Genomic DNA, 24,954 nt, shown 5'->3' with positions numbered 1-24,954 from the left:
CCATTGGATGGATAGAGGACACACACACATCCCATTGGATGGATAGAGGACACACACACATCCCATTAGATGGATAGAGGACACACACACATCCCATTGGATGGATAGAGGACACACACACATCCCATTGGATGGATAGAGGACACACACACATCCCATTGGATGGATAGAGGACACACACACATCCCATTGGATGGATACAGAACGCACACATCCCCATCAGATGGATGTCAGAGGATGCACATAAAGACGCACACATCCTCTTGGCAAAATTTCCTTCAACTGATAACAGATAATTTCAGTGGTTAACAAATAGCACACTGTTAAAGATATGTTTTGCTGTGTTGTTGAATTCATAAGAAAAATGATTATGTATACCTGGGCTTAGCAAATAGCTTTTTTTAAGTATTCAGATACTTTTTAACCAAGTACATGGGAAACCCCCTCACCCACAAGCTTTTATCATAGGAATTAAATATTTAAAGCAAGCAGATAAACGGACTCCTACAAACCACCTAGGATTTGGAAATCAAATAGGAAACAGGCGACCACAAGAGAACAGTGGCTGGTAGGCCACTGTGTGACAGTGAATCGAGAGGGATTGTATGAGTCTTAAGGCATTTTCCCCTCAATGAATTCCTGCTCTTGAAAATGTAACTGTTTTTAATCTATTATAATCCTGTGGTGACTTTTAATGAAAACAGTGTTCATGTGGCTTTACATAGTCAATTTCTCATTACAATTTTTCGAAGTATTGAGGAGGTAAAGGGGATTACTTGAATTATTTTCTCTGTTATGCTTTCCGCTTTTCAGTTTCTGCTAGATTACTTTGTCTTGTTTAATCTTTGTTTGTTTGTTTTTTTGAATGTGTAGAAACCTTCTTGATCTTGGGATTGGGTCTTTTTGGGTCTCAAGCATTTGTCTGCTGACCTTTAAACATAATTGCTAAGTCATCTCTATTATGATGCATATAAATAAAGTCAGACCTGGTTTACATAGTTCAAAAATGGTTTGTTTTTTTTTTTCCCGTTTCAGTGACTAAATGTAATGGTCAAACTGACTTGCATTATTTTCAATGGGCAAATCGTCAAAGGCATTTCTCTGATTCATTCACAGGTGATGCTGAGGAGGGAGATGAATATGACGATCCTTTTGCTGGGCCTCCAGACACCATTTCCTTAGCCTCAGAACGCTATGAGAAAGATGACGACGGCCCCTCTGATGGTATGTGATGCTCCACACCTCTGGGCACTGTCCTACGAAACTGCTGCATGCAGAGGGAGTGGGCTTAGCAGAAAGTTCAGGCCTGGGGACCCTCACCTCTAACAGAACCTTTTCAGGACGGAAGAGCTCTCTCTAGTGGTCCTCGGGAGGCTGCTTAAGTGTGTGGTCGCTTCCTTCTTTTTTAGAGGAAATTCTCGGAACTAGAATTTTCGGGCAAGTACTGGTATTGTTACAGGAAGTTCTTAGCAACAGTTTGTTGGTTAATTTAATATTATCAGATTCTTACTTCATATTTAATTGTGCCCCTTAATGATTTTTGTATTATTTATTGTATAAACAATGAAAAAGATATTTGGTGTACTTTTTCTTAAAACTTCATACAAAATGAGTTCATAAAATATTAAATCAATTATTTCTACATTGCCTTCTCATATTGAGACAGGTTTTTTTTCTTATCAAATGCCTTTTTACTACACATTTTCAGTTTTCTGATTACTGCTTAAAGTTGCCCCGTATTACACATTAATAGTACAGTGTATTCTTTTAATTGAATTAGTAATAGAGTTGATTGTTTATATCTTAGTAATTTTTTTTTTAAATCTATAGACTGTTTCAGAGTTATGAATCTTATTTTTAGCATACAGCAAGTGTCTCCTTTTTGATAGCCAGACAAGTGAATCTGCACTCTGGAAACCTCGTAAGAGTGATCTATAGTTATAAATTAAGAATGCGTACCAGTGCATTAGCTATGCATATTAATTTGTGCCACTCATAGTTTCGCATAGACATAGAAATGAAGGATGTCTTTTGCCACATATGATGATCAAACTGTGCAGTTCCGTCTCTAAGTACAATTGCTGAATGAAAATGTGCTTCCTGCATCAGAACACTCCACATTCTGTGTTATCCAGATCATTCCCTTTGGAAACATAAATTGCTTTTATGAGGTATAAAATTATGTCTATTGCAGAACAGGGATAAGTCAAGTGCATGCATAAGTGATAAACATTCTAACCACTGACTCAGAACAAAACAATCTTTTTTTTTTATATCCAGAACTTTGTCCAATGTGTAGCAGTGATAATCGTATCCATTTTCTGTTAACTTTTACAGTGAATTTCTGCTTTAAAAGGAAGGAGTATTTTTTGTCTTCTGTCTTTTACAAAAATGCACGTTTCTTGTCACCCACGCTTACTGTCCATAACCAAACATCACCCTTTCTATCCTCATCTTTAGCATTTTATAATTGATGAAATAATATTTTCAGGCAAAGTAACAAATTATTATTTAAGTTGTACTGTTTTAAGACTCATTACAATTATTTGTTTTGCTTCTCTGTAAAATATATGTATGTGTGTGTGTGCATGTATATATGTGTCTGTACACATACAGAGACAGAACATTTATATTCAAAAGAATAAACATACATTGACTGTATTCATCAAGTACATTTATCAAGTTTTCAAAATGAGCACAAATATTTTAATGTATAGAGACCATTATGTTGAATATAAAAAACCCTGCAACTTAAAAAGATAATTCAACAGTTAAATGTTATATGATCCAGAAATAACCTAATGAATTTTAGAAAAATGAATTGTTATTAAATCATAGAAACTTTTATGATTATTGTATTTTTTCTTAAGAATAAATGATTTGGGGGGCTGGTAAGATGGCTCGCAGGCCTGAAAACCTGAGTTCTATCCCCAGGACTCACATGGTTGAAAGAGAAAACCAATTCCCACAGGTTCATCTCTGACCTCCTCATGAGTACTGTGGTACATGCGTGCACCACTCCCATCAATAAATAAATGTAAAACAAATTAAATTTTTTTTATGTGTTTTCAAAATCAAAATATAAAAGAAATAAGTTGTTATGAAAAACTTGTTAAAAGATATTTAATGGCATGTTTTTGTGTAGCACCAGTTTTTTTTTGTTAAATATCTGTGCTTATTCCTTAGTGCTTAAGCAGTTCTTAAGCAGATTAGACATTCTACTTGTACTATGATTCATTTTGATATATTAGTAGTAGGATTGTAGCAGCTTTGTATTTTCTTGGAACATGGTAGGTTAGTTTTCAGACAGTTACTGGACATTTACTCCAACATATCATCGCATTAGTTTGCTTTTCGCAGCTTAGATTTTTGTCTGTGTTCTCTTTGATTTGTGGCGTATAATTTCCTTCCCTATGATCAGTCTAATTACAGAAGTGCATTTAACAGTAACTGTCACTAGTCCAGCCTTTGTCAAGTCAGGTTGTTAGTCTGTCCTTTTGACTTTTACCTTATGGCAGGCACTAACAGTATCTGAATGTTGATGGATTAGAAACTCTAAGCATGATAATGTATTTTTCATAGAGTTAATATAATTTTCAAGGTATTGCAAAGGTCAAACCTGCACATCTCTGTGAATTCTAAGTCTGCCTTTCCCTTTAATATTTCTTCTTCTCTGTTCCTCTGGTTCAAAAGTTCACCCAGTTCCCAAATGGCCACCTAATTTTCCAGTTATTCCCTCAAGCCATATGTGTTTTGGTTTCTTTATGGTTTATTAGGTACTGTAGGAAAGTAGCATAAGTTATATCTTCTAATGAAATTCAAGCACACTTCAGTGATGCTTCGACTTGATTGCTGGTAGCAATTAAATCACAGCCACGGAGAATAACGCACAGTCTCACCAAGTCCAGACACCCTGTCGACACCGAATGGGGGAAACAGAAACAAAAACATCTTCAAGCCCCGCCAGACATGCCGTTTCCAGCCTGCCTGCTCTTATTTTGTTGTTGTTGTTTGGTTGGATTTTTTTTTAATTGGCCAGCTGCCTGATGGATAGCAAAATCATAACTTGCTGCGTGCTAACAGGCAGAGTTCACATGTGGGTTATTGAGAGCTGATAAAGGGCTAGATGGAGTTTTGATTTTCGCATTGGACCTTGGTACACCAGATTAATGGAATTTCAATGAGAGAGCAGAGAAGGCACAGCTCTGTCAGAGAAACAGATGGAGATTCTATAGTCACGTCTGCTCATTAATACTAGCTGCGTGAAAGGTGCTCTCTCCTCTATACAAACGAGTTGATATAATTGATTTTTGAGTGGTACATTGAAAAAAAAAACACCTTATTGATGACTAGACTTGTAACATAAATAGTGACAGATTTTTATATAGTTTGTAACACAAAAATGTACTTTGTGATTTTTTTCTTCTCTCTCTTTGGAAACACTTTTTATTTTTATTTTTTTTAAAAGAGAAATATATCTTGAGACCAGCAGCTAAAAAGGAGGAAATGCCATGCTGAAAAAGAATAGCAGGCTATGTTTTATTTCTAAATAATTGCAGGGCTGCTGTCAGAGCTGCATTTTGATATGGTAACATTCAAAAGAAAGCAGTTTCTTTTTATTAGCTTTGTGTCTTTCTTTTTCTGGAAGATCAAGGACACAAGTGTAGATAACTCTTACAAGTTTTATGCTAATCCTATGGCTGGAGATACACTGGGGTGCTAATATATCCATTCAGTGATCAGATACAATTGGAGACAATTAGACGGAAAGCTCAAAGATCCTCTTTATTGCACACACAGTGCAGTGTTTGGGCGCTGAAGTAGTACATGCACGGTAGTTGTTGGTCACTGTACAATGACTTGAGTTTCCATTTGCTACATCGAGGTCGTTTCTCATTTATTTTCGTTGTTTGTGAAGGACGCCTCTAACCTACGGCATCACAGCACATCTCTGAGGTGAGGTGAAAGAATTCACTAGGCTGGAAGACATATATTGGCTCTGCTTGTCAATGCTAGGTCGAAGGATCCCCATGGACATTTGTTACAAGTCCGAGTCAGGGCTAGACCATAATCACTTCATGGATAAGAGTCTGGAACCGCTGGGGTGAGAAGTAGGGGAGCTAAAGTGGAGCGGAAGTAGAGAAGAGGCATTGTGTGGCTCTTCCTAGTTAGACTTCCCAGGCAGATAGGTTATGGAGAACTCTGGGCATTGGCAGAGACACACACTCACATACACTGATATTTGTCTAGGAAGGGGTCCGTTCTATAAAGCTTGGCGATTAAGAAAAAGGCTAAGCTACTTTGATCATAATTTATGATAGCAAATAACATTTTTCTTCTTTTTTCATATATCTCCCCTTAAGAAACTCTAGTATATAAAAATTTGGATTTATAAAAATTTATACTACTTGTTCCAAAAGACTACTTAAAGAATGATGGTCTGGGCCAGCAAGATGGCTCAGTGGTTAAGGTGCTTGCTGCCAAGCCTGGTTTTCTGAGTTTGATCCTCAGGACCCACATGGTGGAAGGAGACAGTTCATTGCTGTAAGTTGTTCTCTGACCTCCTCACAGGTGCTGTGGCACATGCTAGTGTACACACACACACACACACACACACACACACACACACACACCACAAGTAATTAAAAAATTTTAAAGGATGCTGTAGCCAGAAATTTTCTTCAGTCCTGCCTGGCCCCATGGTCCTGCAGCCACTTATAAAATAATCACTCAGAGGCTTAATATTATTTACAGACTGTATGGCCTACGGCAGGCTTCTTACTTGCTAGCTCTGATAACTTAACCCATTTCTATTTATCTATAAGTTGCCACGTGGCTGTGGCTTACCAGTACTTTCACTTCTAGCTTTTCCTGGCGGCTGGCGTCTCTTCCACCTCCTCCTCTCTCTTTCCTGTCTTTCTCCTTGGATTTCCTGCCTACCTCTAAGCTGTCTTGCCATAGGCCAAAGCAGCTTATTTATTAACCAATGGGAACAACATATATTCACAGTGTACAGAAAGACATCCCATAACAAGATGTGTATAAATAATGAACTTCCACATCTATCTCACATGGGCTTAGATGTAAACCCATCTACATGCACACCATAAACTGTATGATGCTTTTGAGGAAGACTTTTTTTTCCCACGTAAAATGTTCTTGTAAAAGTCAAGCAATAGTTGCTTTACTTTATTCAGGGTGTCACTAGACTATGGAAGTGTTTATAACCAGAAAAAAAAAATTCAAGATAGCTATTTAGGTGCTTTTTTTTTTTTTTTTTTTAAACATAGTACATGTGCTTTTGATATCTAAAATTGTATTTTTCATTATTCTAAGAATTTATTGATCAATTGGGGATTGAACACAGGACTTTGAGTGTGGGACTAGCATTGTTTGTCTTCTAAGAGTTTAACTTTCAACTTGAACCTATCCTGGGTAGGTAATGCATATTAATATTTTATATGTTTAAATTTTTTGTTCTTTCAATATTCTAAATTACTAGCTTGTATTGTTAGCAATATAGGAACAATGATTATTTTAGTTATTTCTCTTATATGTATAGAACAAGTTTAAGTATTGGTAGAAGGGAAGAGACTATAGTTTGGATACATATTTTTACAGGACATAGTTAAATAGAGGACATAATTTTATTTAAAACATATTTAGTTGTGCCTCTTTAGGGGTGGGGTGTGTGCCATGCATAGTGTGGAGGCCAGAGGACAACTTGTGGGAATTGGCTTTCTCCCTCTGCTATGTGGGTCCCAGGGATTGAACTCTGGTCATCAGCATTGGAAGCAAGTATCCCTACCCACTGAGCCTTCCCTGCCCCAGAGGACATCTTTTTAACCCTAAAGATATAGATTGTGTAACTGGGGTTGAGAGCACACAGATGGGTAATATTTTTTGTTATAGAGTATGAGTGGATAAAAACAAATGGCAGTAAGAACCAGTTTTTTTCCAGCTTGGGGAGATGGCCAGTGGCTAAGCACTTGCCACACAAGCATGTGGACAGGAGTTTGGATCCCCACAATTCTTCTGAATGCCAGATGGGTGTGGTAGCCTGCCTGTACTTCCCACTTTGGAAGGAAGGAAGGCAGAGACGGGATCCTCAGAGCAAGCTCCTGACAAGACTAATCTCTAAGCACTGAGCTTTGGATTGCTTTAGAGATTCTGAATAAGGTAGAAGAGTGAAGAAAGGTGATTCCTGACATTACATTGAGGATGCGTACACGTATACACACACACACACACACACACACACACACACACACACACACACACACACACGATGGAAAAAGGAAAAAGTTTTTGTGCTATTTAATGGGAACACATTATCAAACTAAAACAAAGTGGGTGAATGATTATACCAAAATAAATTAAGTAAGAAAGATTGCAAAGTTAGAGAGCTCAGCATTACCAAAAAATCCATTTTTAATTCAACAAATAAGCAGTTATTTGCACTATACATGAAGAAAGGAACAATATATTTGGATAAGACAACGAAGGGGTCAAAGATGAAGAAAATGAAGTTCTTATTTAAAAAATATAATTGAGATGGGAAGAGATGATAATCACCTAAAATAATGCCATTGACAATCCAGATTAAGGAAGAATCCAAAGATAGTAAATACTATCTGTTAACAATTTTCCATTGATTTGATCTATACCAAGGCAAGTAATTGCTTCCATTGATTTCACCTTCTAATTTGTTGACTGGATTAGTCATACATTTCAGTGTAATGGCAGATAAACCCAAGTATAAACTTTATACAACCTGAGCTGTATACAGAGGCCTTCTATTTCCGTGAAGTGCTTGGGGTCTTGAAGTTTGCTGGTGACAGTGGGGAGAGACACTGACAAGAACATTTGTAGTGAAAGTTGGGAAACAGGTCTCGTACTCAGGATGATTCCATGGTCAGGCACACGCCACTTGGCTGATGGGGACTTTCTTTTCTGGTTGTATAGTGAAGTGCTTAGAGTCAGAGCTTGCCTTAGGAGTCTCTGGAGCACCAGATGCTTGTCTCCACATTGCAGAATTAGTAACTGGTGGTAGCAGTGGGATGATTTGCCTGCGGAAAATGGGCTATATGGGTGGTGAAGTGAGAGGAAGCAGTGGTGGAGATCTTAAGGTAGGCTATGGCTTACTGGAAGAGCTGAATGGCCAGTTAAAGACTTTGCCTTTGATTTGGTGGTCATCAAGATAACCCAGAAATAATCTGTTGATATGATGAGTGCAAATGCCAGCGATACTGTCTTGGCAATATCAAATACATGTTGAATTAAGTCAAAAAACTATCTAACAGCAAACTCACTTTGCTACATTATTTATTTTTAATATTAACAGCATCTTTATGGGATGGATATTACTATTACTATCTAGCAGTCAATGGAACAGGGAAAGGGAAGTTATGTGATTTGCCCAAAGCCTTGTGCTGAGTGGCAGACTAGAATTCGAATTCATGTCTGTATGACACAAAAGTCATGTATGTCTGCACAGTCATCCCACTTTCTTCTTCCCTGGCTTGGCTGCTGCTGCTCTTGTTTTAGGGGTAATGGTGGAGAGGCAGAGGAGAGGCGTGCACATTTGCTGAAGGAGAAGGGATTTTCCTGTCTGTACCTACTCAGTGTGTCTCCAGCAGCGTTCCTGTAGTAGCAGTATCACCTAGGAGTTTGGAAGAAATGCTCTCCCCACCCAGTCTACTGATTCTGGAGCAGCTCTTGAACTGTATCCCCGGTGTTTGTCTTAGTTAGGGTGTCTATTGCTGTAGAGAGAAACCATGACCATGGCAGCTCTTACAAAGGAGAGCATTTAATTGAGGCTGGCTTACAGTTCAGAAGTGTAGTCCATTATCACCATGGCAGGAAGCTTGGCAGTGTGCAGGCAGACATGGTGCTGGAGAGGTAGCTGAGAGTTCTACATCTGTATCTACAGGCAGCAGGAAGTGAAAGAGGCACTGGGCCTGGCTTGAGCATCTGAAACCTCAAAGCCCACCCCCAGTGACACACTTCCTCCCACAAGGCCACACCTTCTCCAACAAGGCCACGCCTCCTGAAATTGCCATCCCTATGAGCCTGTGGGGGCCATTTTCATTCAGACCACCAGGGTTGTACAGGTATTTATTATTCTGATCGTCATCATTGAAAAGAAGTGCAGTTGCACTTGGAGAGGCTTCATGTATGTGTGTGACCGGCATCTTTGTGGTAAAAACAGTTCTCTGTGCACCCACCTACCTCTGTTCCCAGCATTTTTCTGGTCACTTGAACCCTTAGAGAAAGCTGTGCTTCTTTAGCTGCATAAAGCAACTTCCCCAAGGCTGCTGGTTACTGCCTTTTCCCTCATTTTGAGATAATGTCTCACTATGTAGCTCAGGCTGGCCTTGAACTCATGATCCTCCTGCCTCTGTTTCCCAATTTGTGGGATTGCTGGGAAGTGCCACTGTGCCTGATGTAGTTGTACCATTTTTGAACCGCTGTTCCAGAGCCTCTTTTCTCTCTAGTGAACTTCTCTGCTAGAATGTGTGCTAGGTTCTGATCTGAAGCCCTAGGCATGTTTGCATGTTAACCGTACATGTTAACATGCTAAGGGAGGCCAGGTGCCACGCACCAGTCTCAGGTATCAGCAGAAGGGCAGTGGTGAAGAGGTTGTGACCAAACACTCTCAGGTGGCAGAGGCTTGGCTTTTTCACTGAGCACATGGTATTTGGGCCATTCTTTGCATTTGGAGAAGTTGTTAGGGCTTTCTACCTTCACTTGTGCCTGCTTTTCCAAACTGAGCCAAAAAGAGTCTTAAAAAGACTCTTTAGAGTCTTAAAAAGACAGAGCAAAGACCAGTTTGGTTTTAGAGGAAGCCTTATCCTGGCATAGGATCCCAAGGAAACTTCCTTTCTCTGAAAAGCTAACCTAGAGGTTGTGTGCTCAGGGCTGGGGGCATTTTCAAGATAGAAAAAGGACTGCATGATTTAAAGCAGATTGAGAAATAGGTCAGGTCTGTCTACCAGACTCTTTCATTGACATTTTTTCTTTAATCTGCTCAAACTGTCAAGAGACCTTCCCTTCTTTTTAACCTGACAAAAAACTGGGGAGTGTGGGGCATGGGGAGATAGATGATAGATAGATAGATAGATAGATAGATAGATAGATAGATAGATAGATAGATAGATAGATGAAAGTTAGATAGATAGATAGATAGATTCTGGTCTAGGTATCTTGACCTGGACTTCAGCACATGGTGGCAGACTTCTCTTTTGGTTTTTGGGTACCATGCTCCTCACAAAATTAAGTAAAAAACAAAGAGAAGGGTGTACCATACAAATCAGAGCTTTCCCTGCCTTAACCCTCCCTAAATTTATACCCCAGGGGTAGGGTTTTTCATGGAGCCTTCTATAGGCTGCCCTAATAGCTTCTTACATTTACAGTTCTGTTTGACTCCCACTATGAGGAATGATTCTTTAGGACTTTATCTTCTGCCTCCCATTTTTTTTTTGTTATTTTATTCATGATCCTTTTTTTTTGAGACCAATCTGTGTAGACCACACTAGCCATAAAATCATAGACATCCTTCTGCCTCTGCCTCTGAAGTGCTGATAAGTTAGATGGATGTTTTTAAGATTAGTCCACGTGAGTCTATCTAATGGGTAATAGGGATTTATTAAGATATAAATTGAGGAAATATACTCACGAATACAGACCCGAGTAAAGAGCTGAAGTTGTCTCTGTTCTGTCTGGGGGCAAAGGCACCTGACCCTCTGATCACAAGGAACACGTGACCCGTCTCCCTTCCCTTTTAAGAGGTCATGTGCAAAGGCAGGAAGCACCATCTCTTCATGCCATCACTTCCCTCGAAGTCTGAAAAGGTTTTGTTCTCAGCCCTGCTATGATGTAGCCCAGTAGAGTAGTAAGGCATCCTGGGTAGGAGTCTTGCATGTCTAATGCTGTGTTATTGCGTCACTCTAGATGACCTGATTGGGGTAGCAAGAGAATGAACTAAAACTAGACAGACAGATAGAGAAAGCTGGAAGTGAATGGTCTGGGCTCTATGGTGGAGAAACCAAAGTATCCTGGAAGCTCAGTGTGTTGATTATATAGTGTTGAACAGGGAGGGAGGCTTATTGTGTTTTGCTGAATGATAAGGTGGGGTTATTACATACGGATAAACAAGGAAGAAGAGTTTATGATTACAGCTGGATCGAGGAAATGTTGAGCTAATCTCAGTGGGAGCAGTCTCTGTAGGGGAACAGTCTTTCAGGCCATAACTGTCTGGGGAGAAGAACACTATGGTGGACATTTTCAGCACCCACATGGACCAGAGAAAGGCTTTACCATACCTCTGAACCCTCCTCCCCCCCCCCCCCGGGGGGGGGATGGGAAAGCTTTGCCAATTTCTCATGGGTCTAAGGCTATAACGTCCTTGACATGGCCATGGCCATGTGAAAACACACATTCACTCAGGACTTCACACACTCAGGGCCTTTTCCACTTTTCACAGTCTATTGCTTTAAAAGGTTTTCCTCTGAATGGAGAGAGTCTGACTGGGGTTGGGAGTAAAATGCTGAGTAAGCTGGCTTGGTAGCTTGTCCCTAAGGCACCATGGTCAGGCCCAGAGGTGGAACAATGCTTTTATAATTGCCACATTAAGTATGACATTCCTAGGGGAAGTACAGGTCTGTCATTCATTCCCAGTTTCAGGGCTTGGGCCCTGTCTCTTCTTTTCCAGTGTTTGGATGAGGCAGTCTGCAGCTGCCTGTCACCCTTGCTGTCTGGCGTCAGAGCTCTTACGGGGCATTCTCTTTAGGGACTTGAACTTCTGACAGAGAAGAGTTCAGGATTTCTTTCAGTGCCGCAGCAGCTTTGTTGCCAGCTACTTATGATGATGGACCCAAGAGTTCTCCCTGCACCGGTTGTAATTCTTCAGTGACTGGCCCATCTCATTGTCCTGGAAGTGTGTGGTCCTTCAGGACAGTGCAGGTCCACTTCCCTTCACACGCTCCTGCATTTGCTGACCTCTGTTGTCTCTTCATGTCATTCTTGTCTGTTTTCTAGTTGTTAGCAATTATTCATTAAAAAATGAACTCATGACTCCCTTTCTTCGTTATTGATGCTATTCTGGCTTTCTTCTTTAAAAACAAGCAGATAAGGGATTGAGTGTGTAGCTCAGTGGCAGTGTGCTTGCCTTACGTGAATAGGTCCTGTGTTCCATTTCCAGTACGGAACAAATAAATAGAAAAAGAATTTCAGGGGGACTTCAGAAGGCAAGGAGCCAGGGCTGGTAGAGAGTGCGACTGCTAGGAAGGTCTGTACTGTCATGTTTAGTGGTATGAGGGAGCTGCTCCACCCTACTCTTTATAAACGATGCATTAAAATAGTTTGTTGGGGAAGACATAAGCTCCCTGGTCACCAGTTGGAGGTCCACATAAGTTTGTCAATGTAGCCTTAGCTGTAGTCACTTCGAATGAACACAAGCTTTCCAGAAGTACTTAGATTCTGTAAGCACTAGTCAAGAACCATCCCTTCTAAAATAACTGCAGTCTGTCTTATTGTGGATATGATGGTAATGCAGTAGTTATTCTACCATTCAGAAAAGGAAGAGTATTGCAGATTGGCATTAGTAGGTACTTTATAGAAGCACCAGAGTGGTAGAATTTAGTAAGGCTGGGTAGGATTGTAACAAGTGGAAGAAGACTTATTTTCAGGGGGATGTGGGACAAGAAGAATCATGCTCAAAATGAGCAAGTTGAAGAACCAGTTGAAAGATGGACATGACGGAGAATGCTTGGAGAAGAATGGGCAATGAGGATTGAGCAGAGAGGCATGCGGAATGCATTGGCTCTGACTTCATGTCTTTCAGTTTTGAAACAGAGCCTCACTATTAGCCCTGTGTGGCCTGGAACTCTCTATGTGGACTAGGCTGACTTCAAACTCAAAGAGATCTACTTGCTTCTGCCTCTTGCATTCCTGGAGTAATGATGTGTGCCACCAAGTATGGTTGGCTTCAAGTATTGATCCAGCCACTAACTTACTTTGGAGAAGGTGCTGCTATTGTGTATTAGTTTGTACTTACAAAAAACGTATTCTGGGGCTGGAGAGATGGCTCAATGGTTAAGAGCACTGACTACTCTTCCAGAGGTCCTGAGTTCAATTGCCAGCACCCACATGGCAGCTCACAACTGTCTCTAATTCTTAATTCCAGGGAACCCAACACCTATGGCAAAACACCAATGAACATAAAATAAAAAAAAGTATCCTGTTATTCCAAGTCATGTAAAGAGTTGTTTCTTTAAGCCAAATAATATTTACATTTTTACCAAGAGAATGTGATTAAACAAAAATGGTGTTGTAGACAGATATAACTAGTTATAACTGCTTTATTGAAGTGTATTCAATGTAGCCATAGGATTTGGCCATTTGAAGTTTATAACCCAGCATTTTTTCATTTAGTTACAGAGTTGTAGAAATGTTTTTCCGGTAATGTTGGAACATCTTCACCACACAGAAGGAAACCCTGTGGCATGAGTGGACACTGCCCATTTTCTCCCAGCCCTGTCCCCTCCCTCTCCCTCCTGGACCTAGTCAGTCATGACCATGCTTTCTTGTTTCTGCGCAGTTTTCTAATGTGAATAATTCATAGGAGTGCATTTGTGTAACACGTGGCTTCCTTTTCTTATCGTAATGTTTTCAAGGTTCATCTCTATTGTAGCGTGGGTCAGTTATTCACTCCCTTTTTTGGCCCTGAAATACATCACTGTGTGTGTACACCCCTGTTGTTCATTCATCAGTTAGTGGATGTCTAAGTTGCTCTCTCTCTTCTGCTATTGTGAATAGCATTTCTGTGAATAGCTGAATGACATTTTGTGTGAATGTGTGCTTGCACTTCTGAGGATATACATAAAGTGACTCATACATGAAGATTTATGTTTTTTTTTTTTAAATTTCCAGACTTTTCCCAAATGACTGTCACTTTATGTGTCTCCCAGCAGTGTATGAGGCTCTGCTTTCTCTACGACTGTTCTGCCATTGTTAATATCTTTTTTTTGTTTGCTTGTGTTTTGAGACAGCTCTGGCTACATAGCCCTGGCTGTCCTACTCACTTGTAGACTAGGCTGACCTTGAACTCATAGCAGTCAGCCTCCCCCTGCCTCCAGAGCTCTGGGATTAAAGGCATGGGACACCACACCTGGCCCATGTGATTGTAGTGATCTCAGTAGAAGTAAAGTACTATTTTGTTATAGTTTTAGTTTGCTTTCTTTTCTGGTGACTGCTGGTATGGATCAGGCTTTCCTGTGTTTGTTGGCCATTTGTGTGTCTTTGGTGAATGCCTATCATATTATTTTTCCATTTTCAAAATTGGGTTGTTCTTTTATTGTCAAGTTCTGGGTTGTTTATATATTATAAATACCAGCCCTCTATACATATACGATCTGGAAATATTTTCTCCAAATCTTGGGCTAACAGTTCACTTTCTTGTTGATATACTTGGGACACAACAGATTTTTAATTATTTTTTTCAAGACAGAGTTTCTCTGTGTAGCTCTAGCTGTCTTGGATCTTGCTCTGTAGACCAGTCTGGCCTCGAACTCACAGAGAAAAGCCTGCCTCTTCCTCCCGAGTGATGGGATTAAAGGGATGCACCACCACTGCTTGGTGAATTTTTTAATTTTATATGAGGTTTAATTTATCTGTTTTTCCTTATTATTTGTGATTTTAGTGTCATATCTAAGAAATCTAATAGAAGGTTTTTAACATTTTTTAAAAATGAAGCCGGGCGGTGGTGGCGCACGCCTTTAATCCCAGCACTCGGGAGGCAGAGCCAGGCGGATCTCTGTGAGTTCGAGGCCAGCCTGGGCTACCAAGTGAGTCCCAGGAAAGGCGCAAAGCTACACAGAGAAACCCTGTCTCGAAAAACCAAAAAAAAAAAAAAAAAAAAAAAAAAAAAAATAAAAAAATGATTTTCTTTCCTTTCCTTTTTTTTTTTTCCCCTTTCAGACAGGGTTTCTCTGAGTAGCTTTGTGCCTTTTCTGGATCTCGCTCTGTAGACCAGGCTGGCCTCGAACTCACAGAGATCCACCTGCTCTGCCTCCCGAGTGCTGGGATTAAAGGCGTGCACCACTTCCGCCTGCCTGAAATGATTTTCTTAACTAGTTTAGTTAACTTATCAGACACTGAGTTCTGTTGTAAGAGACTGTGGGACTATGAACTATTGATAGGAACATACTGTAGTCTGCCTCTCATGTAATTGTGGCCCTGTGCATGTTTAGAAGTTGTGCAGCTGGCAAGAGGTAATTTGCTCGCTATCTCTTCGGTTCAGCAAACTCAAATTTTGTAGCCTTTAACACCACTTAAAAACAATTCATGCTTTCCCATGTGGTTTATCTCACTGCTCTCATTTCTAGCATTGTCATGCTTTTGACATGCCAAAGCAACTGTTTGGTACATTACAAATATAAACCCAAAGTTCCTCTACTTTAGTTTTGCAGAGAACATGTAGTCCATGTTTCATTACGGAAGCATGCTGGGATCATAATTTTGAAAATGTTGTTGCTGCCTTTAGCTTCAAAAAGAAAAGTGAGTTTGACTTTTTGCATTGATCTCCTCACCCTTGTCAGGATGTGGAGGTGTCTCCTCCAATCACCAGTTATCAAGCTGAACAATCTTGTCAGGTAAGGGACACAGAAGTGTCATGGAAGTGTCAGGGCATCCCTGTTCAGTGTGTGGTCTGCAGACTGGACCTGCTCTGTGAGCTGCAGGTGCTAGTCCTGATAGAACAATCCAGAGTGAGCGGTAGGAGCATTAACAGCAGCTTGACATTCCTGCTTCTTCCAAGTGCATAGTCACCCTCTCCCCTAGCAATTGATATTTGATTGTTTTACAAAAGTATTAGTTTGTGGTTTTAGGGAAGGAGGTGGGGAAATGAGGTTCAGAGAGAATTATCACAAGAATACTGAAATATTACCTTATTATTTCTTCTTTTTTGAGTCCTGTATCTTTTCTGTGTCTTCTTTCAGAATCATAATTATGTTTCAATTTAAATATGAAGTTTGTTTTCACTGTGGAGAAACTTTAGGAATTCTAATTTCACAATTATTGTCAAATATATATTCAGGTTCCAAAATTATAATTAGATATTTAATTATATTTTCATATGAAAGCCAAGAGATGGGGAGTCTCAAAGCTTTTCATTTGCAGCATCTAGAGAAAAAGATAATGTAATTTGAATGTCATCTAGTTCTTCTTCCTGCCTAAACAGAAGCATAAAGCATCATACTTAACGATGGTCCGAGAAGTAATTTCATCTCGGTGGCTGCTTCTGCTTCAGTTTGTGTGTGCAGAAGCACCGCCACTTTTAATACCACTTGTGAGTTGTTCTCTCTTGAACCTGTTCATCACTTTCTTTAACACTAACAGAGGTTAATAAAAATAATATTTTAATATCAAGAAGTAGTAAAATGTTTTCCCATGGGGAAAAGAAATACAAATACATTTCTTTCCTTGAATAGGACTTGTTTTGGTATTGGTACCCTGGGACCTATTTCCTGGAATATATGTATGCTGCAAGCATCTAATATGCTTAGAATAGGATTCCTTTTCTGTAAGAAAATATGCCTTAGAAGAGATAAGGTATTGATTTTTTAAGATATAGGTAGAAAGAAAAGGTAACAGTGTTGTTATGTTTTAGGCAGAATGTTATATGGAATAAAAGTTTAATTCAGTAGATTTTACTGTTAGGGTAGGATGAGAAGAATAAAATGATTAATAAGATACCCCACTGACTTTAAAGACCTTATAGATTAGTAGAGTATAGGGAAACAAATACTAACTGTAATTCAAGGTAGTTGGTCTAGTTACTTCCACAGAAAACAGAAGTAAGAAGATAAAAATTAGGATTGGACTGAGACAGACTCGACAGTGGAGATGGCGTCTGAGCCAGGTTTGGAGAATGAGGTTTCTGATGGATGGACCATAGCGATAATACATAGCCCGGTGAGGGATAAGTTGGTAGGACTGTTTGAACTCAGATCAGTTTAGGCAAAAAGCAGACATGATTATTTTATCCACAAGAGAAGGATACACTTGGCATTTTGTTTCATGCCTACGTAGATCCAAGTAAGAACTCAATTCTGTTGAGCATTCTGTTTCACATCCTGATTTTCTAGCCCTAACTTCCTATAAGAGTCTGTTTCCGTAAGGTGTTGTAGCAAAAATCATCTCGAATAGTCACCAACAGCTTCTTAGATATGTTCTTCTAGCCTACCAGTCCCAAGCAAAGAGGAATCTCTCAGCTGCTCTTTTTGAAGTCTGTGCCTTGGCATCTGTGTTTATTTTGAGTCAGCGTCTATGGTGTATGTGTATGTGTGATATGCACTAACAGGCCGGGACTCGGTCAGTGTCCCAGTCCAGCCCAGCTGGAACTGCATGAGGACTGGAGGAGTTGCCATTGTCTGAAGGAAAACTGAGACACTCTTAAGGGAAGAAGCACAAATTCAGAGCAGGCAGAACCAAAAAGCTGCTCCAAGGAAGCGATCTGAAAGTAGAGCTGAACAGAGAGGTTGTAAAAGCTGTGCAGGGAGAAGAGAACCCACAGTCCAGGTAGACAGTACACAGCTCTTGCATGCTTCGTCAACAGTGGGTATGTCAAGCTCTTTAGAGAATCCTGTTTCTAAAGCAATGACTTAATGTTACATGCGAAAATTCAGAATGATTTATACAGGGAGTAGCTGGAGGCAGACGAAAACACAGTAAGGCTAACTGTTTAGACTGTCTGATTTTGCTTCTGTTTGGGCACATATGTATGTATATCTGCATGTACTGCCCTGCTGCAGATTCAGTCAGGGCCTCAAAAGCATGCGACACGTGCTCGCCTGGCTCCTCTCTGGTCCTAGCTATTTATGAAACCTTCAGACCTTCCCTGAAGGCCAGCTTTCTGCTTAGTGATACTTGTTTGCTTTTCTCATTTGGTATCACAGCATTAGCCTGTAATACCAGCGCTAGGAGGCTGAAGCAGGAAGGTTGCCCAAAGTTCAAGGCCAGCCAAGGCTGTACGCGCTAGGCCCCATCTAAACGAAACAAAACAGGAAACAAACTGAACTGCTGTTTGGCTGTTTTTCTCCTTCTAGCAGTACATGGTGGGAAGCATCACTCTTAGCTTTTGGCACTGACACAAAATGCGGAATTGTAGTGATTAGAGAGAAATTAAAATTAGAATTGTAGACTATTTGAATTTAATTTATTATGATAGGATTGCTTTGTTGTTGTTGTTTCTTTAATGTGTGTGAGCGTTTCACCTGCTTTGTTCACCACATGAGTGCCTTGGCCTCTGTAGTGTAGAGGAAGACATCAGGTCTGGACCGGGAGCTTTGGATGGTTGGGAACGGTGTGGGTGCTGGGAACTGAACCCGCTTCTCTGCAAGAGCAGCGAGTGAGCACTCTTGACTGCTGAGACAGCTGTCCAGCCTCTAGGACTGCCTTTGATTTTATTTTTTCCAGTTTATGTTGTTTTCTAAAATCAGCTGCGGCATCCAAAGATACATACATTACACCAAGGTCAAAGTGAGTTAGATGAGGGGCAGGGAGGGGCAGGAGAACTTGGGAGATGAGGGTCAGTTTCTGCACCCCACAGGACTCCAGCTCTGCCAGGAGGGCGGCTGCTTGCCTGGCCTAGAGGTTTCTATGAGTCAGTGCAAAGATAGAAAACTGATCTAGCATTATTTCTAGTGTTCTGAAATAAAAATAAATCAATAATTCAAAAGAGACACAGCACTTAGTAGGTCCAGGATTGAGTGAAATTTCTTGTAAGGAGGCTTAAAAAATGATGCCATGTGTAGTCATGAAAGTTTTGTAGTAGATAAAATTCTCAGGTCAGGAACACTTGGAGTTCGGTCTTCAAAGGTCTATTGGCTCAAATATGAAGTGGAACAGTGTAGGACAGGTTGTTTTATGAGAGACAGAATATCAGGCACTTGACTTCTATAGGCCGTGGGACAATCTGGTCAGTTGCTGTTTATATATAGATGATTTTTAAAAAATGGAGCACAGCTATGGCATTTTTTAACATGTTATTTACGGTTGTCTTCATGTTACAACAGCAGCAGTAAGAATAGTTGTGCTTCTAGTAATAGTTTGGTAAATGATGGACCACATATACGATGGTGCTGTAGGGGATATTGCCTAGGACATGCTAGCTGTTTTAGTTTATGTAAGTGTTCCCTCTCACGTTTACAGAACAATGGAATGGCATAGTGACATTTCCCTGAGAATCCCTACTGTTAAGCCAGGCACAATGACAGTCGTAACCAACACCATATGTCCCACAATGCTTAGAGCATTTCTTGTCTGATCCTCTGCTGAAAAGATTTGTAAATTCTTGGCCTAGAAATACAGCTCTTTGATGGCTTGGTTTAGAGTTAAGACAGTATAAAGAGTGTGTGGAACAGAGGTCTCAAACTGGTTAAGCCATGTTACAATTTCAGTTTAAAGGCATAGCATATTTGGCCAAATCTTGATTTTGTGTTTTGGAAATTGTGTCGGTCCATTAAAAATTCTGCTTAGAAAGAAGAGCAAACTGGTGGCTGTGGGTTGGTATTGTTTTCTTTTTGGATGTGTCTTCAGCATTTGTCCTCAGTGCTCCGTTACCTCCCAACCCTCGTGTTGTGTTCTGGTCCTGAGTTGGGAGAACAGTTGTGTTGCCCATACTTCATCTTTGTTCATTCATACTGCTTTTCATAGCACCAGATAGCAGAGAAATTTGGGGTGTGCTTTCTGAGCACTGACTGGAATGTAGTTCTGGGTTGCTACTTAGAGGCAGATCATACATCTTATTTTAGGCAGAAGAGTTGGAGGAAGGGCTTTTAGGCTCCTGAGAGGCTGAGGGGGTTAACAAGGCTTGTGCCAGCATGGAGGACTAGCATACTTTCTGTGAGAGTAACTCGGGGGTTTGGCCTGGAGGCAGTCTCAGTTTTCCTCAGAAAATAATCCTAGTTCTTTCTCATTAGAGACAAATAGGTGGTTGCAGACCAAATGAAATCTATCTTATGCTTCTCAGTTTGGATCATCTGTTGTTCTGTTTAACAGAAGTCATAATTGGTTCTGAGGAATGAATCAAAAGAAATAATATTGGCCTGGGAATATAGCACAGTGGTAGAGTGCTTTTCTAACATTGTGAGCACCTAAGTTCAATGTCTAGCACTTTCAACAAATCAAGAAAAAGGGAGATGGGGGCTTGGTGCACTTTTCAGAGGCAAAGGCCTGAGAAAGACCCAGCTGAAGGTCGTTGTTCAATGTGATGGGTAGAGATGGGGCACTGAGAGCCTTGAGAGCCTAGAGAGGTATGGGTATGGAGAAAGACCGGTGATAGACTTTGTGCTGCTTGGGCTTTTTTGTTTCTTTGCTTGTTTTTTTGGTCAACTTTGACACTGACTAGAATCATCTTGGGAGAGAGAATGTCTCTTGGGGAAATGCCTCCATCGTATTATCTCTGAGAAGTTCTGTAGGGCATTTTCTTGATTAGTGATTGATATGGAAAAGCCCAGCCAAGTGGGGGTGGTGCTACCCCTGGGCAGGTCCTAAGTGGTTATAAAAAAAAAAAAAAGCAAGTTGAGCGAGCAAGCCATGGGGAGCCAGCCAGTGAGCCATGCTCCTCTGTGGTCTCTGCTTCATTTCCTGACTTCCCTTGATGATGGACTCCAACTTGCAAGTTGAAATAAACCCTTTCCTTACTGGTTGATTTTGGTCATGGCATTTTCTCACAGCAATAGAAGGCAAGCCAGGACATACTTCATGACTATGTGGGTGATCCTTAGATTCTTCTCTTGAGGAAATGATACCATCTGAAAAGAAAACAAAACAAAAAACCCAAAACAAATAAACGGGGAGGTAGAAAGAAAGATCTGGTCTGTTAAACTTGAAGGAATACTGGGAAAGTCAGTCCAAGTTCTTTGAGAGCAAGACTGAGATGTGGGATAGAGATATGGCAGGTCACTGGTTGATTTGCCTAAACATGTTGGCTGTCATGAGAAAGGTAAGACTTGCCAGAGACTCTAGAAGGAGATGGACTAAGATGTTGGAATAGAGGCATCTGCCCTGATTTTCCTCACAGGTGAACCAGGAGAACTGTGGCTTTTGTTTCTAAGCTTATGATCCCAATTTACAGAATTTTAGAAGTCATTCATCACCTTCAATTAATGTGATTATATAGTCATGGGGATACATTTTATTGTGGTAGCTTTGGCATTTATCTGAATGTTGGTCTGATCACAGGATTCTCTTTTTTCTTTGTTTTTATTGTCTGATTATTTTTCTCCTTTTAATTCAGGTATCATGTTACATTACATCACTGTGTTTTGTGCTGCAGCTTATATAACATTAAGCCATGTTTAAAGCAGACCAGATATATTCCTAGAATTTGCATGCTGTATTTTCAAGGGCTTTAAAGAGGCTAACCCTTGTATTTCATTAGTTCAAGTATAAATTATACTATAATATCTGTGTGAACAGATTATTATAATATAAACAGCTTGGCTTAGTCCTGGCTTGACACTGTGACTTTGGAAAAGTTATTTTCTCTCTATGTCTTATTTTCTTAATTTATGAAAATAATGGGCCGGGTGGCGGTGGCACACACCTTTAATCCCAGCACTCGGGAGGTAGAGGCAGGTGGATCTCTGTGAGTTCAAAGCCAGCCTGGGCCACAGAGTGAGTTCCAGAACAGGCTCCAAAGCCTCACAGAGAAACCCTGTCTCAAAAAACAAAAAAAAAAAAAAAAGGAATTATAGTATCTTGTAAGAGTGTAGTAAACATAAGTGCATGGTACATAGGACCTGTCCGGACCTGTCCTGTCCTGTACAGAATAGTTCTTGGCTATTATAATGTTGCAAGGTGACTAAGATAGTGAATGTTTGACTTGATTTGTGTACATTTTTTCCCTCTGGAATTTTTAATCCATGCTTGAACATAGACAGTTTAAGTTATGTTGGGCAATATTACATTTAATTATGATACATTATAATAGCTGAAAGGGGAGTTGATGATCTGCAATTGTTTTTATGACTTAGTATTCAACAGGCAGGTCTGCGTGACAGTTGACATGCTCCAGCCGTGACTCTTACTTGGATGAAATGCCTTTAGCTTTCTGTCTCTGTTGGACAGTAGGAGACGATAGGGCAGTGGCATATGAGTCTGATAAAAAAAAGCCTTAAACCATAGACTGCGCTTGTTTGTTATAAAGATGCTAAACATGTTAAAACGAGGCTGAGCTTGACATGCAGAAATGTCTTTTGATTGACTATTTGTAGACCAGAAAACTACAGTACACAATTACTGTAGAGTAACATGACAAATTTTTTTACGTTCTGTTACATTTATTTTAAGAGAACTTATTAGTGGATTCTGTTTTATAGATGGAAGATTTATTTTGTGACCATAACTCCTTATTTTAAAAATAAGTTTCTTTAATATCTGAGTTTTTAAGAAGAAAGAAATCTGTATCGTGACTATTTTATAATGAAAGAAAACTAAAGTCTTAATGTTGTGCCTTGAGTTGTATCTATTGGAATTATAATACTGTTATCTGTAGTTTCTCTCTGTATGATAACAGCCTGTAGAAGAGAAGCTTATTTTGTGTGTGAGTTGTGGTTGAACGTTACGTACGGTAGCTCCTCTACCATCTAACTATTCTGCAGGATATACTGTGCTTCATTTTGTTTCTCCTTGACCTTTAGTAAGGTGTACTGCTTCTCCTGTTTATATCACTTTCAACCTTCTCTTTTTTCTCCTGTAGCTGTAGGCTTTTATTAATCTTCATGCATATACAAAACTACATACCTATATGAATACAGTTACTTCTCGAATTGGCTGTATTCCCCTGAGACTGTAAAACATTACTAGTTAGTCCAGAAGCATGAAGGCTGAACAACTATTTGTCCCAAAGATACAGTGGAGGGGGACCTAAGAAGTTGATGCCTGCTTAAAATGTTGTGTGTTTCTGACAAACTACTTGAAGCGAATATGCACAGTTTGGTTAGGTGAGGAAGAGTGAGTGAGGTATTGCTTAGGTAAAGCATATACTCTGAGATTAAATTTCCATCACTGTGGTTATTCGTGCTTGTGTTAGGGATTCAGATAGCACATTGGGCCGGGCGGTGGTGGCGCACGCCTTTAATCCCAGCACTCGGGAGGCAGAGGCAGGCGGATCTCTGTGAGTTCGAGGCCAGCCTGGTCTCCAAAGCGAGTTCCAGGAAAGGCGCAAGCTACACAGAGAAACCCAGTCTCGAAAAACAAAAAAAAAAAAAAAAAAAAAAAAAAAAACACAGATAGCACATTGGTCAACATGTTGTGATGTGTTTCCTGTTCTACAACTTGTTAGGTCTTGGGAACACTGGGCGAATTAGCATATGCCTCTGATTCACGTATACTGTTCTAGAAGCTTTCTATATAAATTCACTTCTTGCTCTTAAAGACTAATTAACCAGAAAACTTTCCTGCCTTATCAAATTTACTTATTAATGAAATCTATTTTGATCTGTCGCTGATTGGTACTTGAGACAAAATTCAAAGGCTGTCTGTCAGGGTAATTGTTAATATATTAGATACATCAATGCATATTTACATTGTAAATTATATATTCTTGAAATTAAAAAAAAATCGAGTGAGTTTTCTGCCTTTAACTCTTTATAGTCTGTCTCAGTTTCTGAGTGATTCAAGGAGGAGTAGTGCCAAACAGCTGTGTGTGCATATGTGCGCTCACAAGTGATGGAAGACCTAAGAAGGTGGTGGTCCTCAGGCTTCAGTAGTCATCACTGAATGCCCGGTGTCCTACACTTCAAAGACGTGACTAAAACAGAGAAGACATTTCTCAGCATCATGCAGCATAACAATATGTCTTATTTTTACTGTAAAATGTGACTTGGAACATGTCTTGAGATACTGGTGTTTCTCCAGCAGTTCATAGATAGTACAGAATGGGAATTGCATTGTGAACAAAAACATAAAGTAATCTCTAAAAATAAAGCCTGCAAATCAGTTGTTTAATCTTGAGACCATCATATGGAGCCATTACCTAGGCAGAATTATCTCAGAAAATATACAGAATTTAACAAGTGCCATCATCAAATATAAAACAAAAGGGAAGGTAGAAAAAAAAAAAGATATATCCCCCTCATCAACAGCTATACAAAAATGCTTTAGTGTTTATTGCATATGGATTTTCTAGGGTTGGGTCAAGTTTTTAGTCATTGCTCCAGCAGTGATGAAAACGGAAATTATGTTCTACTTTTAATTTTTGATATCTTATCCTTCCCAGGTAGTGCTGGGCTGTTTAAGCCCTGAACAACTCACTGGCATGGTATTTAGAATCTGTCATTAGGGTTTCATAGGAAGGAGGTAGTGAGGTGCTAGTAATTGATTTATCCCCATCATACTGAACCTCCCGCTCTTCTTCCACTTTGTCCTCCCTTGGGCAATACTCACAGGGTCGAGCTGCCAATCTGTAGACTTAATTTTTTCCAGCAGTACCATCTGGCTCCTTGGCACCAGAAGTTATATTGGCTCTTTGTGGTTGCTATAAACAATATGAATATGTCATATTGTTAGACAGCTTATAGGCGGTTTATTGCTATTTGAGCCTGATTTTCTTTCAACTAATTATTGATTATTATTTAGAGAATCTTCTTTGGTATTTATGAGAGCACAGCAAGGCTTTCTTATGAAAAGAATGGAACACACTGAGACAGATTCTGTGTGTCGGCTGGGATTTTTTTTGCCTGTGTTGATTCTGTGGAGTTCTTCAGTAGCTCTTCCTTTCAAGAGAGATTAATTTCAAGTTAATGATAGAGGTTTTCTCTTTCAGTCAAAGCCTGTGCATTGGTTTTTAAAATTATTTGAGTGTGTGTTTAAAATCACATTTTCATTGCCATCATGACCCAAACATGAATATTTAGAAATCTCTGTCAGTGTGCAGATAGCTTTCTA

General features: G+C 39.9%; 1 protein-coding gene across 2 annotated transcripts in view; it reads left to right on the top strand.

Moving 5' to 3' along the window:
• The window catches only part of Skap2 (src kinase associated phosphoprotein 2), a 162,798-nt gene that overhangs the window by 17,636 nt on the left and 120,208 nt on the right, over positions 1–24,954 (top strand). For both annotated transcript variants that reach the window (XM_028864148.2, XM_037203754.1), the window contains exon 4: positions 1,117–1,224. In XM_028864148.2, the coding sequence (XP_028719981.1) occupies positions 1,117–1,224 (108 nt within the window). The remainder of the gene's footprint in view (positions 1–1,116; positions 1,225–24,954) is intronic.

The sequence above is a fragment of the Peromyscus leucopus genome, chromosome 3 (assembly GCF_004664715.2).
Source record: "Peromyscus leucopus breed LL Stock chromosome 3, UCI_PerLeu_2.1, whole genome shotgun sequence".
NCBI classification, from domain to species: Eukaryota; Metazoa; Chordata; class Mammalia; order Rodentia; family Cricetidae; genus Peromyscus; species Peromyscus leucopus.
The sequence above is the reverse complement of the archived record's forward strand: the minus strand, read 5'-3'. Positions and strand labels throughout refer to the sequence as shown.